Below are 25692 nucleotides of genomic sequence, written 5' to 3'. Positions count from 1 at the left end.
ACACCAGTGATCAACTCCTCCCAGGTTAGATTTGGCCATAAGTTAATCACAGTCGATATCCAAATCCCAACCTCACCCCCCCCCCCATGAAGGAAACCACAGTGAAAAACTTCTCCAAAGCAATTTTCTGCTTCTAAAGACAGAAGTGGCAAACTTCACATGACCCACACAAACAGGGAATGGATGTATGGCCGCTGAATCATACATCAAAGTGCTGTATGAGCATTTACACAAGTGTATGTATCAGGCCATACCTAACAAAACCAAGATCATGTCCTCCAAAAAAAGGAAGCCAGTCTGGTGGCCCCCAGCCATTAACAAACTCTACAACAGAAGAAAAAAACTGTTGCAGAAAAGGGCAAAGACCTGAGACTGAAAAAATTCCCTTGTAAGTCACAGCAAAAAACTGAGATCTCTCATCAAAGCCTCCAAAGCTAGTTATGAAAACAAAATTGCAACAGATGCTAAAGATAACCACTATGCATTCTTTAGTTACATCAAGAACCTGCATAAAAATATGCAGGGGTGCTCTGAGCTACTGCACAATGGCACTACTTATACTGAACCAACAGATATTGCCAACATCTTGGCAAACAGGTTGAGTGCAAACTTTACTCCCCACCCCCAAAAGCACCCATCCCAATACCCAAGGAATGCCAAATCCCTTATATCACAGTTGCTCGTGTAGAAGCCGCACTATCCAAAGCCAAAAATACAGCTTCCTTGGGACCTGATAATATACTTGGCTTGTGCTACATGAATTGCAAAGGGAACGGGCACCTCACCTAAGTGCCCTGTTCAACCACAGCCTCACATCAGGGTTTGTTCCCACCAAATGGTGCACTGCTATGCTCATTCCTCTCCACAAAGTAGAAGTGACTACTGACCCAGGAAACTACCGCCCCATCAGCCTGATGAGCCTGATCTGTAAGGCCATGGAGTGCATCATTATGGACCTCATAAATAGGGATATTGGGAATCTTCAAACCCTGGATACCTTACAGTTTGGGTTTGTGAAGGGCATATCATGTATGCTCAACCTGATAGACTTCTTTGAATCTGCCACCAAAGTGGTTGATGAAGGAAAGGCAGTCCATACAGCCTACCTCGATCTGGCCAAGGCCTTCAACACTATCCCCCACTCAGGGATCACTGACAGACTCACCAACCTAGGCATCAACCCCTACATCATAAGATGGGTTGCCAACTGGTTGATGGGCAGAACCCACACAGTGAAAGTAGCGGACTCCAAATCTGACTGCCGGGCAGTCACAAGTCTTGTCCCACAAGGATCGGTCCTGGGTTATATACTTCTTTGAAGTTCAGGCCAACACCAAAGGGCTCTGGTTGACCAAGGTTGCTGATGACTGCAAACTAGGATCCATTATTGACTCTCAAGCTGATGGCGACATCCTACAAAAAGGCCTCACAGACACCAACAACTGGTGCCAGAACCATGATCCTAAGCTTAATGCCAAAAAGTGCATCGTCATCCCCTTCAGGAAAAACTCGGTGCCCACAAACTACCATATTGGCGGTAGCCCTCTCAACTCTCAAGGTGTGATAAGAAATCTAGGGACACAAGTGGATAGCAACCTCTCCTTTGACAACCATGTGGCCGCTGTAGTTAGAAAATCCTTCTATGTGGCACACTTCATTACAAAGTGTTTCTCTTCTAGGAAGAAAGAAGTCATAATCCCTCTCTACTCATCCCTCATTAGACCCATTATAGAGTACAATGCCCCATTTGGCATGTACCTCACTAGACACCTGCAACAACTGGAGAGGCCACAGAAATTCCTCACAAAGAGGATCCTAGGACTCAAACACATGGCCTATACAGACAGACTAAAAAACTACAGCTAAACTCCATCTCATATCACCTACTTAGAGGAGATCTCTGCTTGGCATACAAAGCCATGTCGGACCCAGTGTTACTAGGCATGCTTCATCTGAAAAAGGCTCAATCCCTCCACACCACACAGTCCAAGGACCTCAACCTCATCACCACAATAAACAGAACCTGCTGGAGGGACAAGTTACTAACCCAGAGACTACCCATACTCTGGAATAAACTCCCATGAGTGGATGGGTAACAGGAAATTCACCCCGGGGATCATTTCAACAGCCTTGCTCGATAGGGCTACAAGGAACTAACATCCAGCAATAGGCCAACTGGGTATGTTCTTGGGCTAGGCTTGTGTTGGCTCCAGGGCCATTATCCTAGTACTCACCTATGAACCTATGAACCTATGGATGGTGCAAGATGCTCCCATATTAGTAATGACAAGATCCAAGATGTTATTCCCCCTAGTGAGTACTTTGACTGTTCCAGGCAAAGTCCAGGAATCTCTGTGCTTTTGCGCTAGTGATGGTGTAGGTTTCTCTGACTACAGTTGAGATGTGACTTCCACAAATCAACAAATCACAAACCATCTTGAGATGTGGTTTCTAAAAATGCATCCCTGTTCGGGCATTTTTGTTACTTGCACTGAGGTTTTATTTCAATATTTTTGTACTGTTACAAATATTTCTATATATGCATTTTTTTAGTGTTTTTTTTAAGATTGGTTGATATCATCAGTATTTTGAACTGCAGATATAATTCAGTGTACTGGATATAGTGGCAAATAGGGTGTGGAAATAGATTTTTATGTTGTATGGTTTGCCCTTTTCCCACAGATGTGCTGTGACAGTGGAATTAGTATTCTTAAGTAAAAGGAGTATGGAGGTGCAGGAGACTTGCCTCCTTACAGAAATAATTTTGTTTGATATTTGTATTAGTGGAATGTGTGGGTGTGAGAACTGTTGTTCCTGTTTTAGTGTATTCCTTCTTACAACATGAATTCACTTATATGTCATTAGAATGCATGTTTACATGGTTAGTGATCTGTAATTTAGCTTGTTTGTCCTCTGTAACTGTAAGAGTTAGTTTTGTGAATGGACTGTTATCAGTGTTATAGCTGTAATTTAGCTTGTTTGTCCTCTGTAACTGTAAGAGTTAGTTTTGTGAATGGACTATCAGTGTTATAGCTGTAATTTAGCTTGTTTGTCCTCTTTACCTGTAAGAGTTAGTTTTGTGAATGGACTGTTATCAGTGTTATAGCTATAATTTAGCTTGTTTGTCCTCTGTAACTGTAAGAGTTAGTTTTGTGAATGGACTGTTATCAGTGTTATAGTTAATGATGTTAATCTTGTTAGCTTCAGCTGCATCGGAACGTTGTTTGTGAGCACGAAACAGAAATGCCTGTTAAATCTGTTTGCCTCCTCATAGTTCTAGTCCTTTCATAATTATCAAATGGCTTGATTTTGCATGGTTTGGTCTTTGCTCTTTTGTTTTCTTTTTTACTGATTTATTAATAGTGTGATCATTATATACAAGTTCCACTTCCAGGGGACAGCCAAGAGTCCTGATCTGATTAAATGACTTATTTGGAATTAAACAATACACAAGTTGAAACTAAGGGAATCAAACCTAGGGCTATAGACTCACAACATCTCCATCAAAGAAGGAGGCCATGTTTTCCTTCTATAGTCTTAAATTTTTAACCTGACCAAAATAAGATGTCTAAGCTGGATTTACATTTCTTGCCAACACTATTAAACTATTGAACCTTCAGTAATCTATTCTGTAGTGTTGGTTCACAAACTTGTAAAGGTGTACTTTCCAATCTTGACTTACTATATCCAATAACAAACATCAGATTATCATTATGTGCATGAAAAGGGGTGATGTTTGCCCCTGATTCTAATCACAATGGCACATGAATATTTTGATTCAAGCACAAATGTTAATTCTATGCATTACAGAATATGTTATGCTTTGCAATCTGTGTTCATAATCATAGAGTCATAGATTCACAGATTGATAATAGGCTAATGGCCCAGGGGGCCTTTCTAAGCCTAGTCAAGTTTTCCCTAAAAATGACTTCCTGTATCCAAATAAGACACTGAGGGCCAGGCATTTATAAGCAACCTCTGTCCATAGGGTACATGGGTGCCCAGCCTGGTATAAATGTTCTTATCCCCATCCACTGGTCTAGTTTTAACTTAAATTGGGTAATAGACAAACTTAGCTTTACATGGATGGGAAGCTTGTTTCATAAGAGAGACAGTCTCTGGGACACACATCTGTCTTTCCAACATGTTCTGTTTATGTCACAACCAAAATTCAAAATTCAGGTCTGTAGACCTTGTATTTTTGGTACTGTTTGACTTACAAATATATAGGATATTCATAAGTGTGTATTAATCCTTGCATATGCTCCAGGTAGATGATGTTCTCAACAACAACAACAAAAAAAGACAAAATAAAACAGAGTATTCAATCACCTGGTTGTATGACAGCCATTCTAAGAGAGACCATTACTTTAACATTTCTAGATGAAACAGAACATGTGATGAGAGTCAAAACAGTGAATTGTCCATACAAATGTCCAAGCCTTTGTACTGTACCAATGTTGGAATCACTTCATTATTGAATAAATATAGGCACCTAAAATTTAGATTTTCAAACTGAATTATGTTGCAGTTTAAGATAATAAATTATACCTTATGATGTACAACCCATTTAATATACTTTCTAAATATGGAGAAGCTTTTGTCTGTAATGTTGACTTCTGGACAAACTAACATAAAGTTTTCTACATATTTACTATGTCAAATAGTTAAAATAAATAGGTACAGAGGTCATAAAGAAATTACACACCACAGGACCTAAAGCAGATCCCTGTGGGATTCCTCCAGTGAAGGAGAATTGAGCAGATAACTGTTTACCTAGTTTAACACAAATAGAACTACTGAATAGCCAATCTAAAATCAATTTCAGTATGTATGGGTTCATTTTTTAGCTTAACAGTTACAGTATGATCTGGTGTTGAAGAATGGCATCAAATGTCTTAGTTTATTCCAAGTGTCCTACATCTGCACAAATACACATATTTATAACATCATTACAAAAATCAAATTAAAAGTTCACAATTTGCTCTATAAAATGTGTGTCTGTGTATATCAAATGATTCATTTAGGTTATATATGAAAAGTTTACTGATACCTTCCCAAACGCTTCACCTAGAATGCTTGTAAAATTAATATGTTGAAATTAGTAGGTTCATACTTAACTCTCTTAGGAAGTGGTATTTATATAGTTCTTTTCCAGAGATCTAGTACAAAAGTATCTGACAGAGTTTATTGGAAAAGGTCAGACTGTATAGGGAATGAAGTGTTGTTTAATAAAAATTCCAAATATGTTATCAGTTGGTTTACTTAGGTATGCAGTCATATTCCTGTGAGCTGAACTGTTACTTGATGTCTTATTCTTCGGTATTAGCCAGTTTCTATAAATGAAATCCTGTTTCTATCCCACTGGTCAATGCTAATTCTAAGATTTATCCTTCACTGGTGGGTTCTAATACATCCTAATGCACATTATATGCAGGACACTATGAAGGACACTTCTCTGAATTGACTGCAGACGTTTTCATATACTACATACAAAACAGTCCCTGTCCAAGGGTGGGTGTTGTCTAATATATTCAAACAAAGCAAGTACTCATGTAAACATTATCTTAAAAATAAATATAAAAGCTCATAAATGTGTAAGACTAAATCTGAAAGCAGCTGTATTGTCTGTAATCTATCAGTTGTTTGGCATTTTTCAGAACTAGGTATGTTGTGCATAATGTCATTTCATGCCAATACCAAGGTCATTGAATAACCCTACTGTATCCTACCACGTCAGTAGGATCAATTAAGAATTTTGCAGGTATTTTCAGAGGAGAAATTTTTGGAATCCCATTACTCAAGTGGCACAATGTGTTCTGTTGTCTTTCTTTTGGCGTAACTGCATGTCCAATGCTCTTAGTTGCTTCAAGAAACCTTGATTAGGAAAGATACATCGCTCTTGTTTGACTTTTTTAATAGCCTCCACCAAGCAGAGATTTTGATGGAGCATAAGATATGCCAACACCAAAGAAGCTGACCGGCTTACACCAACAGCACAATGCACCAATATTTTACCTGTAGTGAAAGAAGAAAGCACTGCAGTTATTTATAAGGAACAATCAGGTTGATATTACACTTATATGTCCACTAAAAATTGCACCTGTAGTGCTAAGGTCATTCAATTTCTAAGTTGTCTCTGACTTCTTGACTGCAGATCAAATCTGTAACACACTTTAGTTAGTTTCATGTCAGGGGGTCATATATATCACTTTGATATTGTACAAGTAAATCTGAGACACCATGTAAACTTTTACGCCTTGATGGAGAGTGGAAGGTAAGCAGAAACATAGACTTGAGTAGCAAATAACAGCTTATTTACCCTTCTCGTCTATTAATTAAGCTAGTTATTTAATAACCTGCAGACCCAGAAATCAGAGATGCTCTCACTTTGAATGATTTCTGTTAAGTCCTTAAAACCACATAAGTGAAACCACATTATGCAGTGCTTCGATAATCCTGGCTACAAGTGGCACCCCTCATTCTGTTTTATCCATCATTTGAGTCCTTTAGCCTTTCCAGATTTGACATCTCACACAAATATATATATATATATATATATATATATATATATATATATATATATATATATATATATATATATATCAGTACTGTTTGTACATTTATGCTTTTTAATGCTATTTATGCTATATCGAGTCCAGTCATGTCTACAGTATGTATTGCACAATGTATTTCACCTATGCTTACATGTACATATAATGTAATACTCTTGTTATAATTACTGTGTTAACAAAGCTTTTCTCCCCAAGCCTCCACTGAAAATGGGCCTTTTCAGCTCAGTCAGACTTTCCCGGTAAAAAAAATGTAAATAAATAAATAAAGTCTGTGTTAAGTGTTCTAATTATCAAAACTTAGTGCACTAAGGCACTGAAAAAAATTGAATCTAAAAGATTCAAAAAAGAAATATATAATTTATTGCAGAAGGCAAAGCCTCCCCTGGACCCCAATGCCCTGTGCTACTTACATATGCATATTCTGAGATTGCACTAAAGCTAGGATTAAGCAAATTCCCAATCCCCACTGTACCTCAGTCTCATAAATGAGAAGACTGGATATTTTTGATCTCATATTTGATCACTTTTGCTGGCCTACTGATTCTTCAAACAAGTATACATTTGAACAGCTGAACTACATTGTATATCTAGCAATATCCATAATGAAATTGTTATTCTAGGAAATATCGACTGGCAAAAGCTTTGCATCAAACTACACCTCCACCAGTATTAACTTACATAATTTCAAGCAACTTATTACTACCCAAACTCACCTTAACAAAGCCAAAAATGTGGCTCCACTCTGGACTAGATCTTGGTCTCTGACCCTAGTAAATACAATTCATCAGGAATCCCAAACTCCCATAGCAATCATCGTTCTATATATGTCCACAGACTTATCACTCACCACCCCAAACAATTCTTATATAGAAAAAAAACTGTAACCTTGCTAAATTTAATGCCAGTGTGTTCCCTGGCACCCTCAAATCCTTTAACTGATCCACTCTCAAAACTTTACCACTAGATGACACAATCTATAGATTTAATACTGTATTTTTAAACACTTTAAGCTCTTTAGCCCCCTTGAGAAAGAAAAGAGTTAAGTCCAACTATGCTCCTTGGTTCACAAATCACAGCAGAAGACTGATCCATATTAAAACAAACAATGGAAGGAATGGCAGAAATTCCTAACCGCACAGAATTTACAGCACTTTAAAGAACTCTGGAACTACACAAAAAACAACATACCAGTAGGAAACCTTACTCCTCCGATCCACAAAACAAACAAATAGCCTTAGAACATTTTGGTCTTCGGTAAAGAAAACCTTACACCCTAGGACAAATAGTGTCCCCAATCCATGCCCAAATTTCTCCCCTATAGAAACATCTTGAGACATTTTCATTGTAGTTTAAAATCCTAGCTAGAACAATGCTATAAGGCCTCAGCTGTACAGGGGATTTTTTTCTCAGCCGGACAACTTCCCTGATCAGCAAATGTAAAATAAATAATATAGTTGATGGATTTGAAACCAATCAGGAATAATATGACCATCACTGCTCTGCTCTTCTGTCTCTAAACTGGCTAGAGCAACCTTATCGCCTGGCATGCATACAACATCTCCTAACTTACAAGTTAATCCCTCTTCAAGTACAGCTATGTCTACCATCCTCCACTATCATCCAAATCAGCCTCTCTGCTCTGCTGACAAACAACTACTTGAAATCTACAAACAATAAAAATCTATAGGATTTTTATAGGTTCATAGGTGCATATTAGGTTAATGGCCATTGGGGCCTTTATAAGCCTAGCCATGCAATCTAAATGTATCCCACAAGTTACTGTGTCTTAGAGGTTATTTTAAGGGAAGTATAGTAGTTAGGGCATAATTTAATGGCTGCCTTTATCCATCAGAAATATAGGTGTCAGACCAGGGATGAATTTCTGATTTCCCAGCCACTGATCCAAGCTGTACTTGAATAGGGTTAAGACAGGGCTCTGCTTCACAAATATGGGAAGCCTATTCCAGAGAATGGGGGTTCTCTGAGAAATATACAGTGGATATAAAAAGACGAAAAATACACCACAATTCGAAGCAGATAGGAATACTGAAATGCAGGGATGGTAAAAAAGCTTTTCTTTTTAATAACAAGTCCTGGTACCTCGGCTATTTGCCTTCAATGGAACACCTCACATACAAAAACCATCTCCTTATATATTTAATTAACAAGCAAGTTATTAATCAAGTAAGGCAAAAATTCATCATTTAAAATGCAACATCTCTATTTAACTTACATTGTTATTCAAAATGCATCACAATATAGCATTCTTATGGTGAATGAACACTGATGAAAGGAATTCAATGAACTTCATATTTTTCATAACCATACATACAACTATTAATTTGTTACTTAATACATGATCGAATTAATGTTCACAATATAATAATAATGTATAACCATCATGCTAAAATACCACTGTCTAAATTCATGCCCCTTGGATGTAAGGTATGAAAATTAACTATCATTCTATATTCTAATCTATTCAATTCTGTTTTAAAATTCCCTGCCTCATAATGTGGTCTAGCCAACACACTAAAGATAAATTCATTAATGTTACCATTGTGCACATTGACAAAATGTGAAGCCATGGGGCTGTCCATATTACTCCTCCTAACATCCCCCAAATGCTCTAAGATGCGGATTTTAACTTTCCTAGTAGTTTGACCAAAATACCAAAGTGGCTTAGCAGAATCACACCCTAAAATATAAACCACCCCTTGTGATAAACAATCAAATTTCTCAAAAGCTTGATACTTTTCCCATTAATTTTCAATTAAAGAGACTCTGATTAATCCCAAATAAAGAAAAAAAAACTAAATGATTGATATTTACTCCTACACAAGTCTTCCCCAATAGAATTCACAGTTATATCCAGTAACAGCACTGTCATATCTCCCGAGCCAACCACCAAACTCTTAGGTGTTACAATTGACCACGACCTTAACTTTGACAGACACATCAACACTATAATTAAATCAGTCAACAGAAAACTAGGCTCCCTATACAGGATTATTTCCTGACACCATTAGCTAGAACTACTCTTGCCCATACTCATCTTATCTCCACCCTCCTGTACGCCTCACCCATTTACACCAATCTATCCAAAAATAGCCTCAACAAACTAGCAACCTCCTATAATAACAATGCCAGATTTGCCACTGGCTCCCCACTTAGAACCCATCATTGTCACAACCTGAAACAGCTAGGATGGCTCGAACTGCAGAATCAGATTCAGCTTCAACAACTTATCACCCACGAGATCCTCTATCATCCTAGTAACACTCCAATACTCACTAGCCTTATCTCCCCTTACAAAAATCTCATAACCCTATGCCCTGTAGATAAATTACTAGTAGCCTCACATAAATCCAATAATAAGGCTGGGGACTCTCTGTTCTCCAACTCAGTGGGGAAAATCTGGAACCGGCTTCCAAATGAATTCTCATCTATCTCTTCAACACCACTTTTCAAAAAGCAACTTAAAGCTTACCTTAACACCCACTGGCTATGGCCATGTATTAAACCAGACTAACAATCCCCTACCAGCTTTGCTCACTGAATGTTCAAAGAGTAGAAGCTGTAAACTACCTTAACTCAGTGCTTACTCTTTCTTGTGAATTACCTTAAGGAATAATTGCTTAACAAGCTTTCTAATGTATTAATATGTCTCTACCTTTAACATTCTTGCTTTTCCTTAGTAAGTAGGATCAGTAAGCTACCTAAAGTCATTTGTAACTTTGATTTTTCTTTAGGAACCATCTTCACAGTATGAACTTGCTTAGCAAGCTCTCAATTACATTAACATGTTTTCTTCCTTATAAATATGTTTTTCTTGTTTCTTCATTTTAAAATATGTTACTTATATTATCATTAAGCTGCTATATAATTAACTGCATTCTAGTCTTAAATTGTATTGTACTAGTCATTGCTACTACCTGTTTAGTGTTTTATCTGTTTAGTGGAGCTTATCTCCCCAGGCCTCTACTGAAAATGGACCTATATCCAGTTAGACTAGCCCGGTCAACAAATGTAAAATAAAATAAAAGTAAAATAAATAAATAAAATTCAGCTGTCCTAGTAGAATTTTCCTAACATTTACTCTGTTGCCTGCTACAGCAAAAGCCATGGTTCTCAGAGAGCTTACAAAGCATCAAAGTGATCTCACTATTGAAAGGTATCAGTCAGGAGAAGACTTCAACAAAAATTTCCACAGCATTGGATATACCATAGAACACAGTGAAGGCAGTCATCAAAAAGTGAAGAAAATATGGGACAATAGTTACGTTGCAAAGAACTGGATGATCCTCCATAATTGATGAAAACTGGTCAGGGAGGCTGCCAAGAGACCTACAGTAACACTGAAGGAGCTGCAGGAATTTCTGCCAAGTACTAGTTCTGTACTACATGTGACAACAATCTCTTGTATTCTCCATATGTCTGGACTACAGGGTAGGGTTGCAAGAAGGAAGCCTTTTCTTACACAGAAAAACATCCAGACCCAGCTAAAATTTGCAAAACAATACATCGTCTCCCAACAGCATGTGGGAAAATGTGTTATGGTCTGATGAGACCAAGCTTGAACTTTTTGACCACAATTCCAAAAGGTACGTTTGTCGCAAAAACAATACTTCACATAACAAAAGACCGCCATCCCCATGGTGAAGCATGGTGATGGCATTATCATGCTTTGCAGTTGCTGTCCTTTAGCTGGAACTTGGGCTTTTGTGAAGGTGGAGGGAATTATGTACAATTCCAAATACAAGTCACTTTTGGCCCAAAACCTTCAGGTATCTGGTAAAAAGCTGAAGATTAATTTCACCTTTCAACATGACAATGACCCCAAGCATACATCCAAATCAACATAAGAATGGCTTCACCAGAAGACTAAAGTTTTGGAATGGCCCAGCACGAGCCCAGACTTAAATCCAATAGAAAATCTGTGGGGTAACCTGAAGAGGGCTGTGCACAAGAGATCCCCTTGCAATCTGACAGATTTGAAGCACTTTTGCAATGAAGAGTGTTCACATATTGTCAAGTCAAGATGTGCTATGCTGATAGACTCCTACCCAAGAAGACTGAATGCTGTAATTAAATCAAAAGGTGCTTCAACAAAGTATTAGTTTAAGGGTGTGCAAACTTATGCAACCAGGTTATTGTATGTTTTTTATTTTCTATATTTTCCCCTAACAGATTTGTTTTCTTTTCATTTGAATTGTACAGGTTATGGGTCACATTAAAGGTCAGAAAAGTTTTGAAATGATTTATTGTAGTCTCATTTTTTTTATATCACAAAAACCTGGCATTTTAATGGGATGTGTACACTTTTTATATCCACTGTACCTGACCCTCCAACATGTCCTATTGAAATCACAGGCAAAGTTTAAATATTTTGATCTAATAGTTTTGGTGCTGTTCAATTTGTGGATATGCAAAAGGTCCATCAGAGTGAGATCCAAGGATGCCTTGTATGCTAGGCATAAATCGCCTATCAGCAGTCTGTAGGAAACAGAGTATAGAGATATCACTTTGAGGCGATCTGCATAGGACCTTGTATTTATGCCCTGTACTTTTTTGCGAGGAACCTCTGTGGACATTCCAGTCATTGCAATTGACTGGTTAGGTACATACAGAATGCAACAAGATACTCAATGATGGGTCTGATGACGGCTCAGTATAATTGTATGATGACCTCCCTGGACCTAGATGCCATGCCCTTATTTATAAGTTGAGTAACACAATGATTTTCTTATAACCTTAGATACATGTTGGTCAAAAGCTAGGTTACTATCTGCATGAATCCCCAAATCCCTGACTACCATGTCTACTTTTAGGAGTGTTTTATCAATAAAGCAGTTTTCCTAGGTGGCTGGCTTCCCAAAAGATACTATAATACATTTTTGGCATTAAGTTTTAATTTGTGGCTCTGGCACCAGTGATTTGTCTGTGTTACACCTTCCTGTAAGATGTTAGTATCATGAGGGGGACTTCTTTATGATCTGACCTTACCAGAGAGGCCACAACACTGGGGTGAGAGTGCAGCATTTCCCATATTTGTGAATACCAAGTCCAAAATGTTTGTAGCTCTAGTAGGCATATGTAGAATAGTGTGCATGTGTTGTATCTTTAAGAAGCATTTCCAAGGATAGCATGTTCATATAAATAGCTGGCATGTGCTAGCTTCTGTGCCATTTTGAAAGTGCAGCCAGAGAGTGAGCATGTATGAGTGTGATAGCTAGTTTGTTTATAAGTTTATCTAAGTTAAAGTTATTAAGCCTCAATCCTGATGTGTTTGTACATAATAAAGCTACTTGAACAGAACTCACAGATATTTGTCTGTTTTATCCTGACCATACAAGTGACATAGTGTCAGAACTAGGATTCCAGAGACTGCTATTCAGAGCTACGAGGGGCAGAGTTAACAGTGAAGGTAAACTAAGTGAACCAAGTACAAAAAAAGGGCCACAAATGAACTAAAGGTAATGAAAACTTGCACAAATGATTTATTTATTAAAAAAGATAAGACAGAGCATTACATCAGCACAAAACGCATTATTAAGGAAGCATGAGACGCAAAAAGTTTGTTAATTAAACAAAACGTTTAAGATATTTGATAAAATGATTATCAGAAAAGCACATAAGGGGTTTGGAATTACCTTGAAATTGCAAAATGAGCATGTTTAGAGTAAATTGAGCATATTTAGAGTAAAACAAGCACAAGAAAAGTACAATGACATGAAAATAAATTAAATGAGCAAAACAAATGTAATAAAGGGCAAAAAGGGCACATTAAGCATAAATAAAGCAAGACGAATGCATGTTGTTTGGCAAATTACTGTGTTTTGGCATAAATTACTGTTTTGCATTGATTGAAGCTATTCAGGGCATAGCTTGAATTATTCAAGGTATCTCAAAGTGTATAAAAGTGCTTACAGTGTGTACTTATTACTGTGCATTTATTCCAAAGAGTTTATTTTTATGCAAAGTGCAACTATTTCATGAAGTTCAGGAAAAATACAGCCATTTCGAAAAGTTTCTTGGGCTGGATATGTCTATTTGCAGAGTGCCACCATTACAGAGTGTTTCTTGCACTGTAAAGAGTTATTTAGCAAAGTACAGCCATTTTGGGAAAGTTTCAGTGCATTGTGTACTGTGTATTCGCAACGTGCAGTTATTTCAAAATGTTTTTTTTATTCACAAAGTGCAATTATTTTGAAATGTTTCTTACACTGATAAGAGGTGATTTCTTACAGTGGTTTTGAGTATTCTTGTGCCCGGGAGACTTATTTCAGAAAGTTCAGTTTTTCAGACGCTTGTTGTGCTACTGGGTATAGTTACAAGTACTGGCATAAATTTCTGGCATATGTATATGTGTGTGTGTCTGTGCATACTTGCAAAAGCTTTCACTAGTATGTATTAATATGGCAGATGCATTTCACAAACCAGCTCCACTTGTATTTGATCAGATTATTGCAGAGAATTGGAGAATATTTGAGCAAGAGTACAATATTTTATACAAGCAGCTTATTCTGACAAAAATGCATGCACCAGGCCATTCATTTTGCTAAACCTAGCTGTGTCAGAGGCCATTGAAAGAGAGGGCTCATTTGTGTATGCACCAGCAGTATTTGAAGGAAAAGGGGAAAACCATCATATTGTTGTACAGACTGAATCAAGGAAGGACCCTGAGTGTTTGAAACACAAATTCAGAGAAATGTGCAACCCCCAGACAAATGTTACATTAGAGAGGCATTTGTTTTACACAACAGCTCAAAAGCCAGGAGAAACTTTTGTAGCTTATCTTACTGACCTGAGAAACAAAGCTAAAATATGTAGATTTGGTGACTTAAAATATGAGTTAATAAAGGACAGATTTGTGTGAGGTATTAATAGTGCTGCAGTGAGAAAGATTTTGCTTCATGACAGTGATTTCACACTGAGCAAAGCTACTGAAATTTGTCAACTCCATGAAGTTACAGAAAGGCACACAAATATGCTTGCAAGTGTTAAGAGCATGGTTTCAGCAGGCTACAGAGCAGATGTAGACAGCATGCAACAAGTGGTTAGCAGAAGCAGGCTTAAGCACATTCCAGCTATAACCCCTGCAGGTGTGGCAGGTAAAACCTGTAGTTTTCAAGGAAGTTCTAAGACTAGATCAGTCTGAAGGACATGCTCAGTGCAGTACAAGAGAGAGTCAGCAAAACCTAAATCAAGCTTTACTGTTAACACTTGCAATTGGGTGCCAATCATGAGTCTAAAAGAGAAAAGTGCTTAACATATGATCAGCAATGCCACAAGTGTAAAAATGGAACCATTTTCAAATGTTTTACAAATCAAGTAAACCTCACACAGTTATAAAGAAGGGTCACTTAAAAAAGCAAGTTGATCATATAGAGAGGTGCAACTCTACTTTCTACATAGATGGTGTATCCGTAATTGCTAAAAAGGTTGCTGCAGTAGATTTCTTGGCAAAGAATGAAGTTTTTTATACTGTTCAGATCAATGGTAAATCCACCAAGCTCAAAGTAGACAGTGGTTAAAAGTGTAATGTTATGTCAGCAGACACATTTGCTAAGGTGAGAGCTGGTGAGCAACTTAATGTGGCCAGTTGTGTGAAACTTGTTGCTTATGGAGGTGAAGAAATTCAAACCGAAGGGTCAGTAGTGCTTTCATGTTATTTGGCTAGGAACTGCTACAGCTTACTATTCTATGTAGTCTGAAGACCTGTGCAGCCATTGTTGGGTCTCAGAGACAGTTTGAAAATTAATCTACTTTCCTTTACCAAAGAAGTTCATCATATAAGCACGTCTCAGTTCCAATTTTACTGAAGCTATTTTCTCAGAGTATGATGATGTTTTCGATGACAAGTTAGACAAACTTCCATTTATGTATTCTATGAAGTTAGACCCAGAGGTCAGTCTAGTGGTCAGACCAGCAAGAAAGGTTCTGACAAAACTGTTTATTTTGGCAAGTGATGCTTGATCGCAAATCTTAGCTGCTGACTACTTTCAGTACCTCATTTGGAAGATATAGATTCCTCACAATGCCATTTAGAATAAATTTAGCAAGTGAAGTCTTTCAGCATGTAATGGAGCAAATTTTTTCAGGTTATCCTTGTGCCATAATAGTAGATGATTTATTGGTTGGAGGCAATGGTGAAGTAAAGCATGACAGAAACCTTAGGAAAGTTCTAGACAAAGCACATGAAGTGAACTTGAAGCTCAATCCTCTGAAGTGTAAATTCAGACTACCAGAAGTTACATACGTAGGTCGTTTATTTACTAGCACTGGCTTATGACTGACCTGTCCAAGCAAGCAGGCATTCTAGAGATGCCAGCACCACATAATGTTCAAGCTCTACAACATTTTCTAGGTATGGTCAACTCTTTAGGCAAGTTTATACCAGACTTCAGTGAGTTGACAGCACCTTTGAGAGTAACTAACATGCTAAAATATCACATGGTCTTAGTTGGAACAGCACCAGAGAGCATTTGAAGATCTTAAGCAGAAAATTACCACCCCACCTACATTAAGATACTATGATGTCAATAAACCAGTCATTCCTTCCTGTGATGCTTCAAAATCTGGTCTTGGAGCAGTTATTCTTCAACAGGGCAGACCAGTAGCCTATGCATCTAGAACTCTTACTCAAACTGAAATGCAATATGCTCAAATTGAGAAAAAACATTTGGCAATAGTATTTGCATGTTCAAAGTTTCATGATTATATTTATGGTCAAGCTATTAAAATTGAAATGATCACCAACCTCTAGTCACTATTTTAAAGAAGCCTATGCATTCAGCTCCAGCGAGATTACAAAGAATGATGCTCAAATTGCAAAAGTACAACTTCAAAATGGTCTATACAAAAGGCAAACTTCTTTACCTGGCTGATACCTTATTCAGATTGCCCAGAATTACAACAGAACAGCTTGATGCAAAGAAATTGGTCTTTGATGTCATGGAAGTGCATATTTTTTCTGCAACAAGACTTGATGGGCTGAGAAATTATACAAAGACTGATCCAGTTTTGCAAAAGCTCAACCATTACATTAATGTTGGATGGCTGTCAAAGCAATCTAGTGCACCACCTGAAGTGCAAACTTATTTTCCTTACAGAGATGAGAAGTTGATGAAATATGGCATTATTTTCAAAGGTCCTAAAATTGTGGTTCCTTCTTCCTTACAACGGGAATGCATCCAGATTTTGCATCATCATCACATAGGTTCCTCATCTACCAAAAGAAGGGCGCGAGAACTAGTATTTTGGCCTTCTTTAGCAAAAAAATATTGATAACATACAGCAAAAAACAAATGTAATGGTGTAGGTAAACCATTTCTCCAAGAAAACTGACATACAATGAGCAAAAAGCAAAGGAGGCAACGGAACACAGCACTAAAAATCCAAAGTGTTTATTCCAAAGACAGATAGGTGAGCGCTTTCGCAGCCAAAGCCGTTTCATCAGACAAACAAAGTGCATAACTGTAATACTTTTAAAAGAAAAACAGTGAATCACAAATCAACAACAAATAAAAGCAAATAGCAGTTAAAACATATAACAATTCAAAAAGCACTTTAAAATCAACTAAAAACACCAGCATAGGCACAAATACACATAATAATAGTATCTGGCTAAAGGTCTATTAACTAGAATGGGTTTAATAGAGATTTTGTCATTTAGACCCTTCCCTATATTCGCCCTCATCCTTATTATCCAGTCAAGTTCTTTGCTCTCAACCTTGTTTCTGTTACAGCCCCCCCATTGCCCACTCTGACCATTTCTATGACCATGAACTTAAACGTATGTGAGTTACCTAGAGTCATAATATGTTTGGATAGGGCATTAGTATCAGCCTTTCTTGAAATATCATAAACACGTAGGTTGCGGGATAGGATGAGAGAACATGTTTATGGTCATAGAAGTGGTCAGAGTGGGCAATAGGGGGGCTCTAACAGAAACAAGGTTGAGAGCAAAGAACTTGACTGGATTTAGCCATATAGTATTATTGTTATGTTTATTTGTGCCTATGCTGGTGTTTTTAGTTGATTTTAAAGTGCTTTTATGAATTGTTATATGTTGTTAACTGCTATTTGCTTTTAATTGTTGTTGATTTGTAATTGGCTGTTTTCTTTTAAAAGTATTACAGTTATGCACTTTGTCTGATGAAGCAGCTTTGGCTGTGAAAGTGCTCACCTATCTGTCTTTGGAATAAACACTTTGGATTTTTAGTGCTGTATTCTAGAAACTAGAAGTAGTATGGGCCTACAAGGGAAAGAGTCACTAAATTTTCCACTATCTATAAAGCAGCAGTCGGATTTAAGGAGATCGAGGTCAACGAGCAGAACCAGGCAGAAAAGGAAAGTACAACAGGATATGATAGATGCTCTGAGCATCAAGAAATTTTGGTGAATGACTTAATATGTAACTTATCCAGCAGGCAGTTGACTAATGATGAGATATCGTTATTGCAGAAAGGACTTTCATTTGTACCGATGAAAACTGATGACATTGCAGAGGTAATTTTGTACTTAAAAATCTTTACAAGAAATGCTATGCTTAAACACATGTTCAGTGATACTGCTGGTACAGTATGTGTAAACAACAACTTTATGTTTAGAAGACCTAGTGTGTTTGTACCTAATATGCATCCATTAGTGGAGGCATTTGAAAAGTTATGTATTGATGATATGTAGAGACACTGTAAAGATAATAAAGGTAAGGCAGGCTATAATAATGTGTTTTATAAACAAAGAGAGGCACTGCTGAGTGTAATGCACGATGAAAGTATTGTGATTTATTCTGCTAGACTGATATGAAGAACAAGTAAACTGTAGAAAATAACAAAAACAGGCAACCTTGTGTCCGGAAAGCAAGCTTATAAACAGAAATAAGCCAAGAACCAAAACTTCTCCTTTTAACGCGTAAATTTAATATCACATAAAACAAGCATTTTCGCCGTGACTCCTGTCACAGCTTCATCAGAAAGAAACAATTAAGACAGCTAAAAAACGCCTATTTAAATGGTAAAACAGGAAGTGAACAAATAATTACATTTCCTGCAATAACTCATTATACAGATTTTATATAGACCAAACAAATGATCACCTCACTTCGTGACATGGTAATAAAAACATAAAAAGTATATATGTGAATCTAAACAACACCCTAAAAGGTGAATATGTAAATAAAAAAAGCTTAATTTACAAATATACATAACTAATGTACTTAAAATAAACATATTTACATCAGTCTTAATCTATGTTAAAAAATACATAAATTTATATGCACCCTTTGAGAGTATTAACACAGAAAGGGAATTAATAAAATCACCTATAATAGCTCTTTAATTTTAATACAGTTGATATATTGCAGTTCTCATTAAGGCCAGGTGGTCTGAAAGCGTCCAAATTTAACTGCCATAACGGTTCTACATTTTCAAGAATTATTGAAAATGGGCCTCCCCGAATCGTTGGAACGACCTGGTCTATACCCATAAAGCTAAAGTTATGGCCTGGGTTGGTATTCACATGTTTAGCTAAGGCATTTTCTAACAGGGATTTTTTTATTGCATATGAATTTTGGTATACCCTCTCTTTGAATTTATGATTAGTTTTCCCTATGTAAAAAGATGGACAACAGTTACATAGGGCAATGTAAACAACTGATTTTGATTCACAAATAATCTTGTGATGGATTAGGAACTTTTTCTTCCTTACTGTGAATGAGTTGCCTGTTCTCATAAATTTACACATATTACAAAAACCACATTTAAAAGATCCCCTGAGTCTAGTGAAGTCCTGGGAACTTGCTGTATGTTGTAATAACTCTTTTAGGTTGCTACCTCTTCTATAAATCACAAAGGGACGATCTCCTAGCTTGTCAATTAAAGCTGGGGAATTAATTACTAAGGGCCAATTTTTTAAGATAATAGCCCAAATGCTCGGTGAATTTAAATTATATTGGGTAATGAAACTCAAAGAGAAGTTTCTTCCCTGTTGTGTAATGGAAGTATAGTTACCTTGACTAATAATTCCATTGTCAATAGTTGGATGGACAGTGTTATATTGGTCAAGCAAGGGTTTATAAACACCTTTGACCCGTTTGGAATCTACTTCATGAATGAGCTCATTAACTAAAGATAAAAGGTAACCTCGGTTTGTGAATAAATCCTTTAGAAACTGACATTCAAGTCTGAAATCTTCTAGTGTGCTGCACATCCTTCCTGCACAGACTAGCTGCCCCTTAACAATGGACTTTTTTTGTTTCGGTGGATGGAAACTAGTATAGTGCAGGAAGGAATTGCAGTAAGTTGGCTTTCTAAAGATCGTAGAGTAGTAAACACTTCCACTAAAATCCTTAGCCAATCTCACATCTAGATAATCGATTTCAGTTAATGAGAATTTATGTGTGAATTTCAAAAACTCTGTAGTAGCATTTAATGAGTCTACAAAAGTTTTTGCGTCGTCCTCGCTGCCCCTAAACAGGATAAATATGTCATCCAAAAATTTCGTGTAGTACATAACATACTGCATAAGATTCTCTTTGCACATTAAAAAGTGCTTTTCCCAAAAGGCTACAAATAAGTTAGCCACACTCGCGTTCACTTCCTGTTTTATTATTTAAATAGGCGTTTTTTAGCTGTCTTAATTGTTTCTTTCTGATGAAGCTGTGACAGGAGTCACGGCGAAAACGCTTGTTTTATGTGATATTAAATTTACGCGTTAAAAGGAGAAGTTTTGGTTCTTGATTTATTCTGCTGATAAGGGTGGACCAATTGTTATCGATTCAGACTGGTATATAGGCATGATGGAAAACATGTTACATGATGAAAAGTATTATAATCGAATCAGACTTTTTGAAGTCTATAACATGATTGAGATTGCTAAGAGGAGGGTTAAGTCTTTGCTTCTAAAGCAATAGATAAACAATTGCATGAATTTTTTTGTATGTAGATAAACCTACAATATCAGTGATACAGGGTTTGCCTAAAATACATAAGAACCCTGTATGTCCACACTTAAGACCTATAGTATCAAGGCAAAATTGGTGTACTGAAGCTATGTCTATTTTTGTTGAGAAAAACTGAGGCCTTTTATTGAATCCAGCAATCATATTTTAAAGTATTCTAGACAGTTTTGCAAGACTTTTATGGTTTAACTCATGCTACCTTTAGGGTGGATAAGTGGTATTTTATTACTTTAGATGTACAGTCGCTTTTCACTGTGATTCCAAATAATATAGGATTGGAATGGATGGAGAAATATTTGCATGATACATATAAATTCTCTAAGGAGAAGATACGTCTGTTATGTTTTCTGGTTGAATTAATACTGTATAATAATATTTTTTGTTTAATAAAAATTATTATTTACAAAAGAATGACGTAGCTATGGGCATGTCTTATGCCAATAGCTACGACAACCTTATTATGCTAATTTGGGAAGTGAATAATCTTTTTTAAGAGTTCTTTTTCTGTAAATGTTGTGTTTTATAGAAGGTTTGTGGATGATTTATTTTTGATTTGGGATGAGACGGAGCAAGAATTAATAAAATTTATTGAGTACTTAAGTAGCACCTCTTTTCTGAAATTTGTTGCAAGCCATTCAAATAAAGAAATTCGTTACCTGGATGTGTTAATTAAGGTTGAACAGGATGCTACTATTGCTAGACTGCTGTCTAGGAAGTCATGTTATAAAAATACTTTTTTTTATATCGCAGTTATATGCATCTACATTATACTTTTAAGAATGTTGTAGAGGGGCAAGGTTTAAGGGTATCTCGAGTAAATGCAAATTATGATAATTTTCTGAAAGAGATAGTAGATCTTGAAGAGATATTTGTAGCAAGAGGATACAGTAAACATAAGGTACATACTTCATTAGAATGTGTGATTAAAAGTAGAAGAGATGAGGGTAGACCGCACTTTTCATCTAATCTACCTTTATCTAAAAATAAAAAGAAAAGTAAGTACTCCAATGATAGTAGGTGTACAGTACCTGTGACATTTTCTAAAACTTCTGAAGGTATAGCTAAAATTATTAAGAAACAGTGGAGGATTATGACTACAAACCCAGAAATAAAGAAAATAGTGGGGGAGGTGCCAAGTTTTGTGTATGAGAAGAAAAAATCATTGAAAGAGATGCTATGTTATCCAAAGCATCTTGTAGGACCCAGTAAAACTAAACACAAGCAAAATGGTAGGAATTTTGCCAGCAGACCATGTCACAGTTGTAACTATTGTGACTATATAGATAGCTCAGGGCAGTTTTTACATCCAGATCAAGACAGGATTTATAGGTTCAGTGTTGAAGCTACATGCAATAGTATACATATGGTATATTTGGCATATTGTGTCATATGTAAAAACTTTTATGCAGGAACGACTGATAAATGTCTGAAGGACCAGGTAAAAGAACATTTATATAGTATAAAAGTGGATCTAGGAGTAATGCTCTTGCTAAACATGTGGGAGAAACTATTCCTGCACATACGTTTAAGTTCTTGGATGTAGGTAAGGTAGAAGTAGGGTTGAGAGGGGGTGATATATGTAATGCAATTGAGTCTCTGGAAAGTAAATAGATAATTAAGCTCAGAGCTGATACTGGCTCAGGTCTCAATGATAAAGTCCTGATAAAACCCATGTTAAAACCATGTCCACTTGTTAGGTTCATAGGTTCATAGGTTCATACTAGGCTATCTGCCCTAGGGCATTTATAAGCCTAGCCAGAGTGTGTTTGGCTTTCTCCACCCATTTTAAATTAATTTTGCTATGCCCTTTTTCAAGGTTAGTATACTGTGCCACTGTCTAACAGTGACACAGAAGTGATACCCGGGGTAAACCTATGATCTCCTATCCACTCATCAAGATTCCTCTTGAAGAGAGTCAATGAGGGATTCTGCCTAACCTGGACTGGGATTTTATTCCAGAGTGAAGGGAGCCTCTGGGTTATGAATCTGTCCCTCCAGCATGTCCTATTTATTTCAGTGCTGAGGTTCAAGTCTCTCAAGCGCATAGCTTGATGGGATTTGGATTTTCTGAGGTGCAGCATGTCCATTAATTCCGGGTTGGACATGGCTTTATACGTCAGGCACAGATCGCCTCTGTGCAGGGGGTATGCCACTGAGTAGAGCTGGAGTTTCTTTAACCGGGCAGCATATGGCATCTGTTTGAGCCCTTTGATCCTCTTGGTGAGGTACTTTTGGGGTCTTTCCAGTTGCTGCAGGTGTCTGGTAAGGTACATCCCAAAAGGGGCATTGTACTCAATTATGGGCCTGATGAGGGATGAGTAAAGAGGCATGATGACCTCCTCTGATCTAGATGTGAATCCCTTCATGATTAGGTGGGCTATATAAAATGTTTTTCTAACCACTTTGGCCATGTGGTTTTCAAATGAGAGATTGCTATCAACTTGGGTCCCCAGGTCCCTAATTACTTCTTCTGTACTTAATGGATTACCACCTATATGGTAATTTGTGGGCACTTTGTTTTTGCCAAAGGGGATGACTATACACTTTTTGGCATTTAGCTTGAGGCAATGGCTCTGGCACCAGTTGTCTGTTTCTATGAGGCCCTTTTGTAGGATGCTTGTGTCGACTGGAGAGTCGATTATGGCACCTAGTTTGCAGTCATCTGCGAACTTGGTCAGCCACAGTCCTTCCGTTTTTGGCCTGTACCTCCGAGAAATATATACCGAACAAGAGAGGTCCCAGGACTGAGCCTTGTGGGATGCCACTTGTAACTGGTTTGGAGTCTGACATGGCTCCAGCAATTCTAACCATGTGGGTTCTGTCCTTGAGCCAGTTTGCCACCCATCTAGTGACATAGGGGTTTATATTTAAGCTGGTGAGCTTATCTATAATGCCCGAGTGGGGCATTGTATCGAAGGCTTTTGTGAGGTCCAGGTAGGCTGTGTGGCCCACCTTCCCCTCGTCAATGGCCTTGTTGACTGTTTCAAAGAAATTGACCAGGTTTAAGAGGCAGGATCTGCCCTTAACAAAGCCGAACTGGGTAGGATCCAGTGTCTGTAGGTCCCCAATATCTTTATTTATGAGGTCCATGATGATCCTTTCCATAGCTTTGCAGACCAAGCTAGTCAGGCTTATGGGGCAATAGTTTCCAGGATCTGTTGATGCACCACCTTTGTGGAGAGGGACCACTGTTGCTGTACACCACTCTTTGGGTACATATCCTGTAGTAAGGCTGAGATTGAACAGTAGTTTTATGTTTAGGTTTAGCTTTTCTTGGAGTTCATGTAGGATGCAGCCTGGGACACCATCTGGTCCCATTGATGCTGTGTTTTTTGCTTTGGAGAGACCGGCTCTTACCTGAGCATCTGAGATGTCAGGGGGGCCGCACTCTGCTGGGATAGATATTTGCCCTTTTGGTGGGGGGGGGGTTGCGCTGAACCTGTCAGCTAGGATGTTGGCAATGTCTGTGGGTTCGGTGTATTTTTTGTCATTTTGGACTAATTCTGAGCATATCTGGGAATTCCCACCCAGGTTCCTAACATAACTAAAGAAAGCCTTGTGATTATCCTTAGTGTCCTGTGCAATTTTTCTCTCGAAGCTGGCCTTAGACGATTTTATGAGTGCCCGTAGTTTTTTGCTAATACTGATCAGAGATGCCTTCCCTTTTTGGGATTTTGCTCTATCATGTAGTAGCTTCCTCCTTCTATTGTATAGTTTGTTTATGGCTGGGGTCCACCAGACAGGACGCCTGCCTTTGGAGGACTGGGTCTTGGTTTTATTTGGGATTGCATGATCCATGCATTCCTGAAAGTGTTCATAGAATGCGTTTATAAAGGATTCTGCGGTCTGGGCCGTATTTTCCACAGGCCCGGGGGCTTTGAAGGATTCCACCTCTGTTTTGAGGAGTGTGAAATTTGCTTTAGAGAAGTTTTTCACTGTGGTTTTCTGGGCAGGGGGTGGGGTCAGGATGTGAATATCCAGTGAGATTAGTTTATGGTCTGATCTTACCAGTGAGGGATACACTTCTGGTCTGGAGCATAGAGCCCCCATGTTGGTGATGATCAGGTCCAGTATGTTTTCCCCTCTTGTGGGAGTGGTAACAAGTTGTTCCATAGCATTTGAGTTTATAAATTCTAGGAACCTTTGGGCTAGGGTGTTGGAGCTAGAGTAATACTCACAGTCTATGTTTGGGTAGTTGAAGTCACCCAATATAATGGTGTTTGGAGAGACCTTCATATTTTCCAGTGTTCTCAGGAAGGCCAAGTGGGGTTCCTGGGTTTGGGAGGGTGGTCTGTAGCAGGCTATGAACTGGAAGGCAGTTTTACCCACTGTTAGTTGCACATGGATAGTCTCTGATGCTTCGTGCTGTGCCACCAACCTGGAGGTGTGGGTATCTTTGACTAATATTGATACTCCCCCTCCTTTTGTGGTTCGGTCCAAGTTTTGGGGCCGAAAAGCATGGTATGAGGTATAACCTGGTAGTGCTGGGGTGCTCTCGGGAGCCTTGAACCAGGTTTCTGTTACTGCACAGATATCAATGTTCTCCATGCATCTTGAGGTTTAGACTTCTGGCGTTGAGTAGCATTACTCTTAGTTTCTTATCCCTTGTGATACCTATGGAGGTGGGTTTGTCTTTTGAGCCTTGCCTAAAAAAGGCACTATGGGAGTGGCAAGAGCCTTTGCCAATATCTGAAAGCCCAGGGGTGACAGGTGCAAGCCGTCCCTAGCGAAGCATCGTGGCTTGTCGAGCATGTCATCCCAGGCTGACAGGCATTGGATCCCCTTTGAATGAGACCAATACTTAAGCCAATTGTTGAAATTGATCATCTTGTCTTCATATTGTGACATCATTCTTGGTGAGGGTAAGATGCTACTCAAGGTCAGGGTCATACCGGCCTGGGCTACATTGTCAGAGAGCTCCTCTATGTCTCTTTTCATGTAGTCCAGGGAGGTACGTCTCAGGTCATAGTTAGATAGATTAGATAAAATGATATTCTGTTGTTTTGGTTGTGTCATATACACATTTTATGTATTTTTGTTATTTTTTCATAATTGTATTGCTTTAGAATATATTGTATGGATTACAGTTATATGTCTTTAAGAGATAATTGCTTTTACCGTGTGACTTTTAAACAATTTTATAAATGAGGA

General features: G+C 37.9%; 1 protein-coding gene across 1 annotated transcript in view; it reads right to left on the bottom strand.

The window, feature by feature from the left end:
• Positions 1-25692, bottom strand: part of LOC122788765 (protein phosphatase Slingshot homolog 2-like) — a 620674-nt gene that overhangs the window by 327274 nt on the left and 267708 nt on the right. The window contains exon 3 of the mRNA XM_044055659.1: positions 5802-6018. Within this exon, the coding sequence (XP_043911594.1) occupies positions 5802-6018 (217 nt within the window). The remainder of the gene's footprint in view (positions 1-5801; positions 6019-25692) is intronic.

This window comes from Protopterus annectens, chromosome 14.part0 (genome assembly GCF_019279795.1).
Source record: "Protopterus annectens isolate FY-2018-M chromosome 14.part0, PAN1.0, whole genome shotgun sequence".
Taxonomy (NCBI): domain Eukaryota; kingdom Metazoa; phylum Chordata; order Ceratodontiformes; family Protopteridae; genus Protopterus; species Protopterus annectens.
This window is presented reverse-complemented; position numbering and strand designations above follow the sequence as displayed.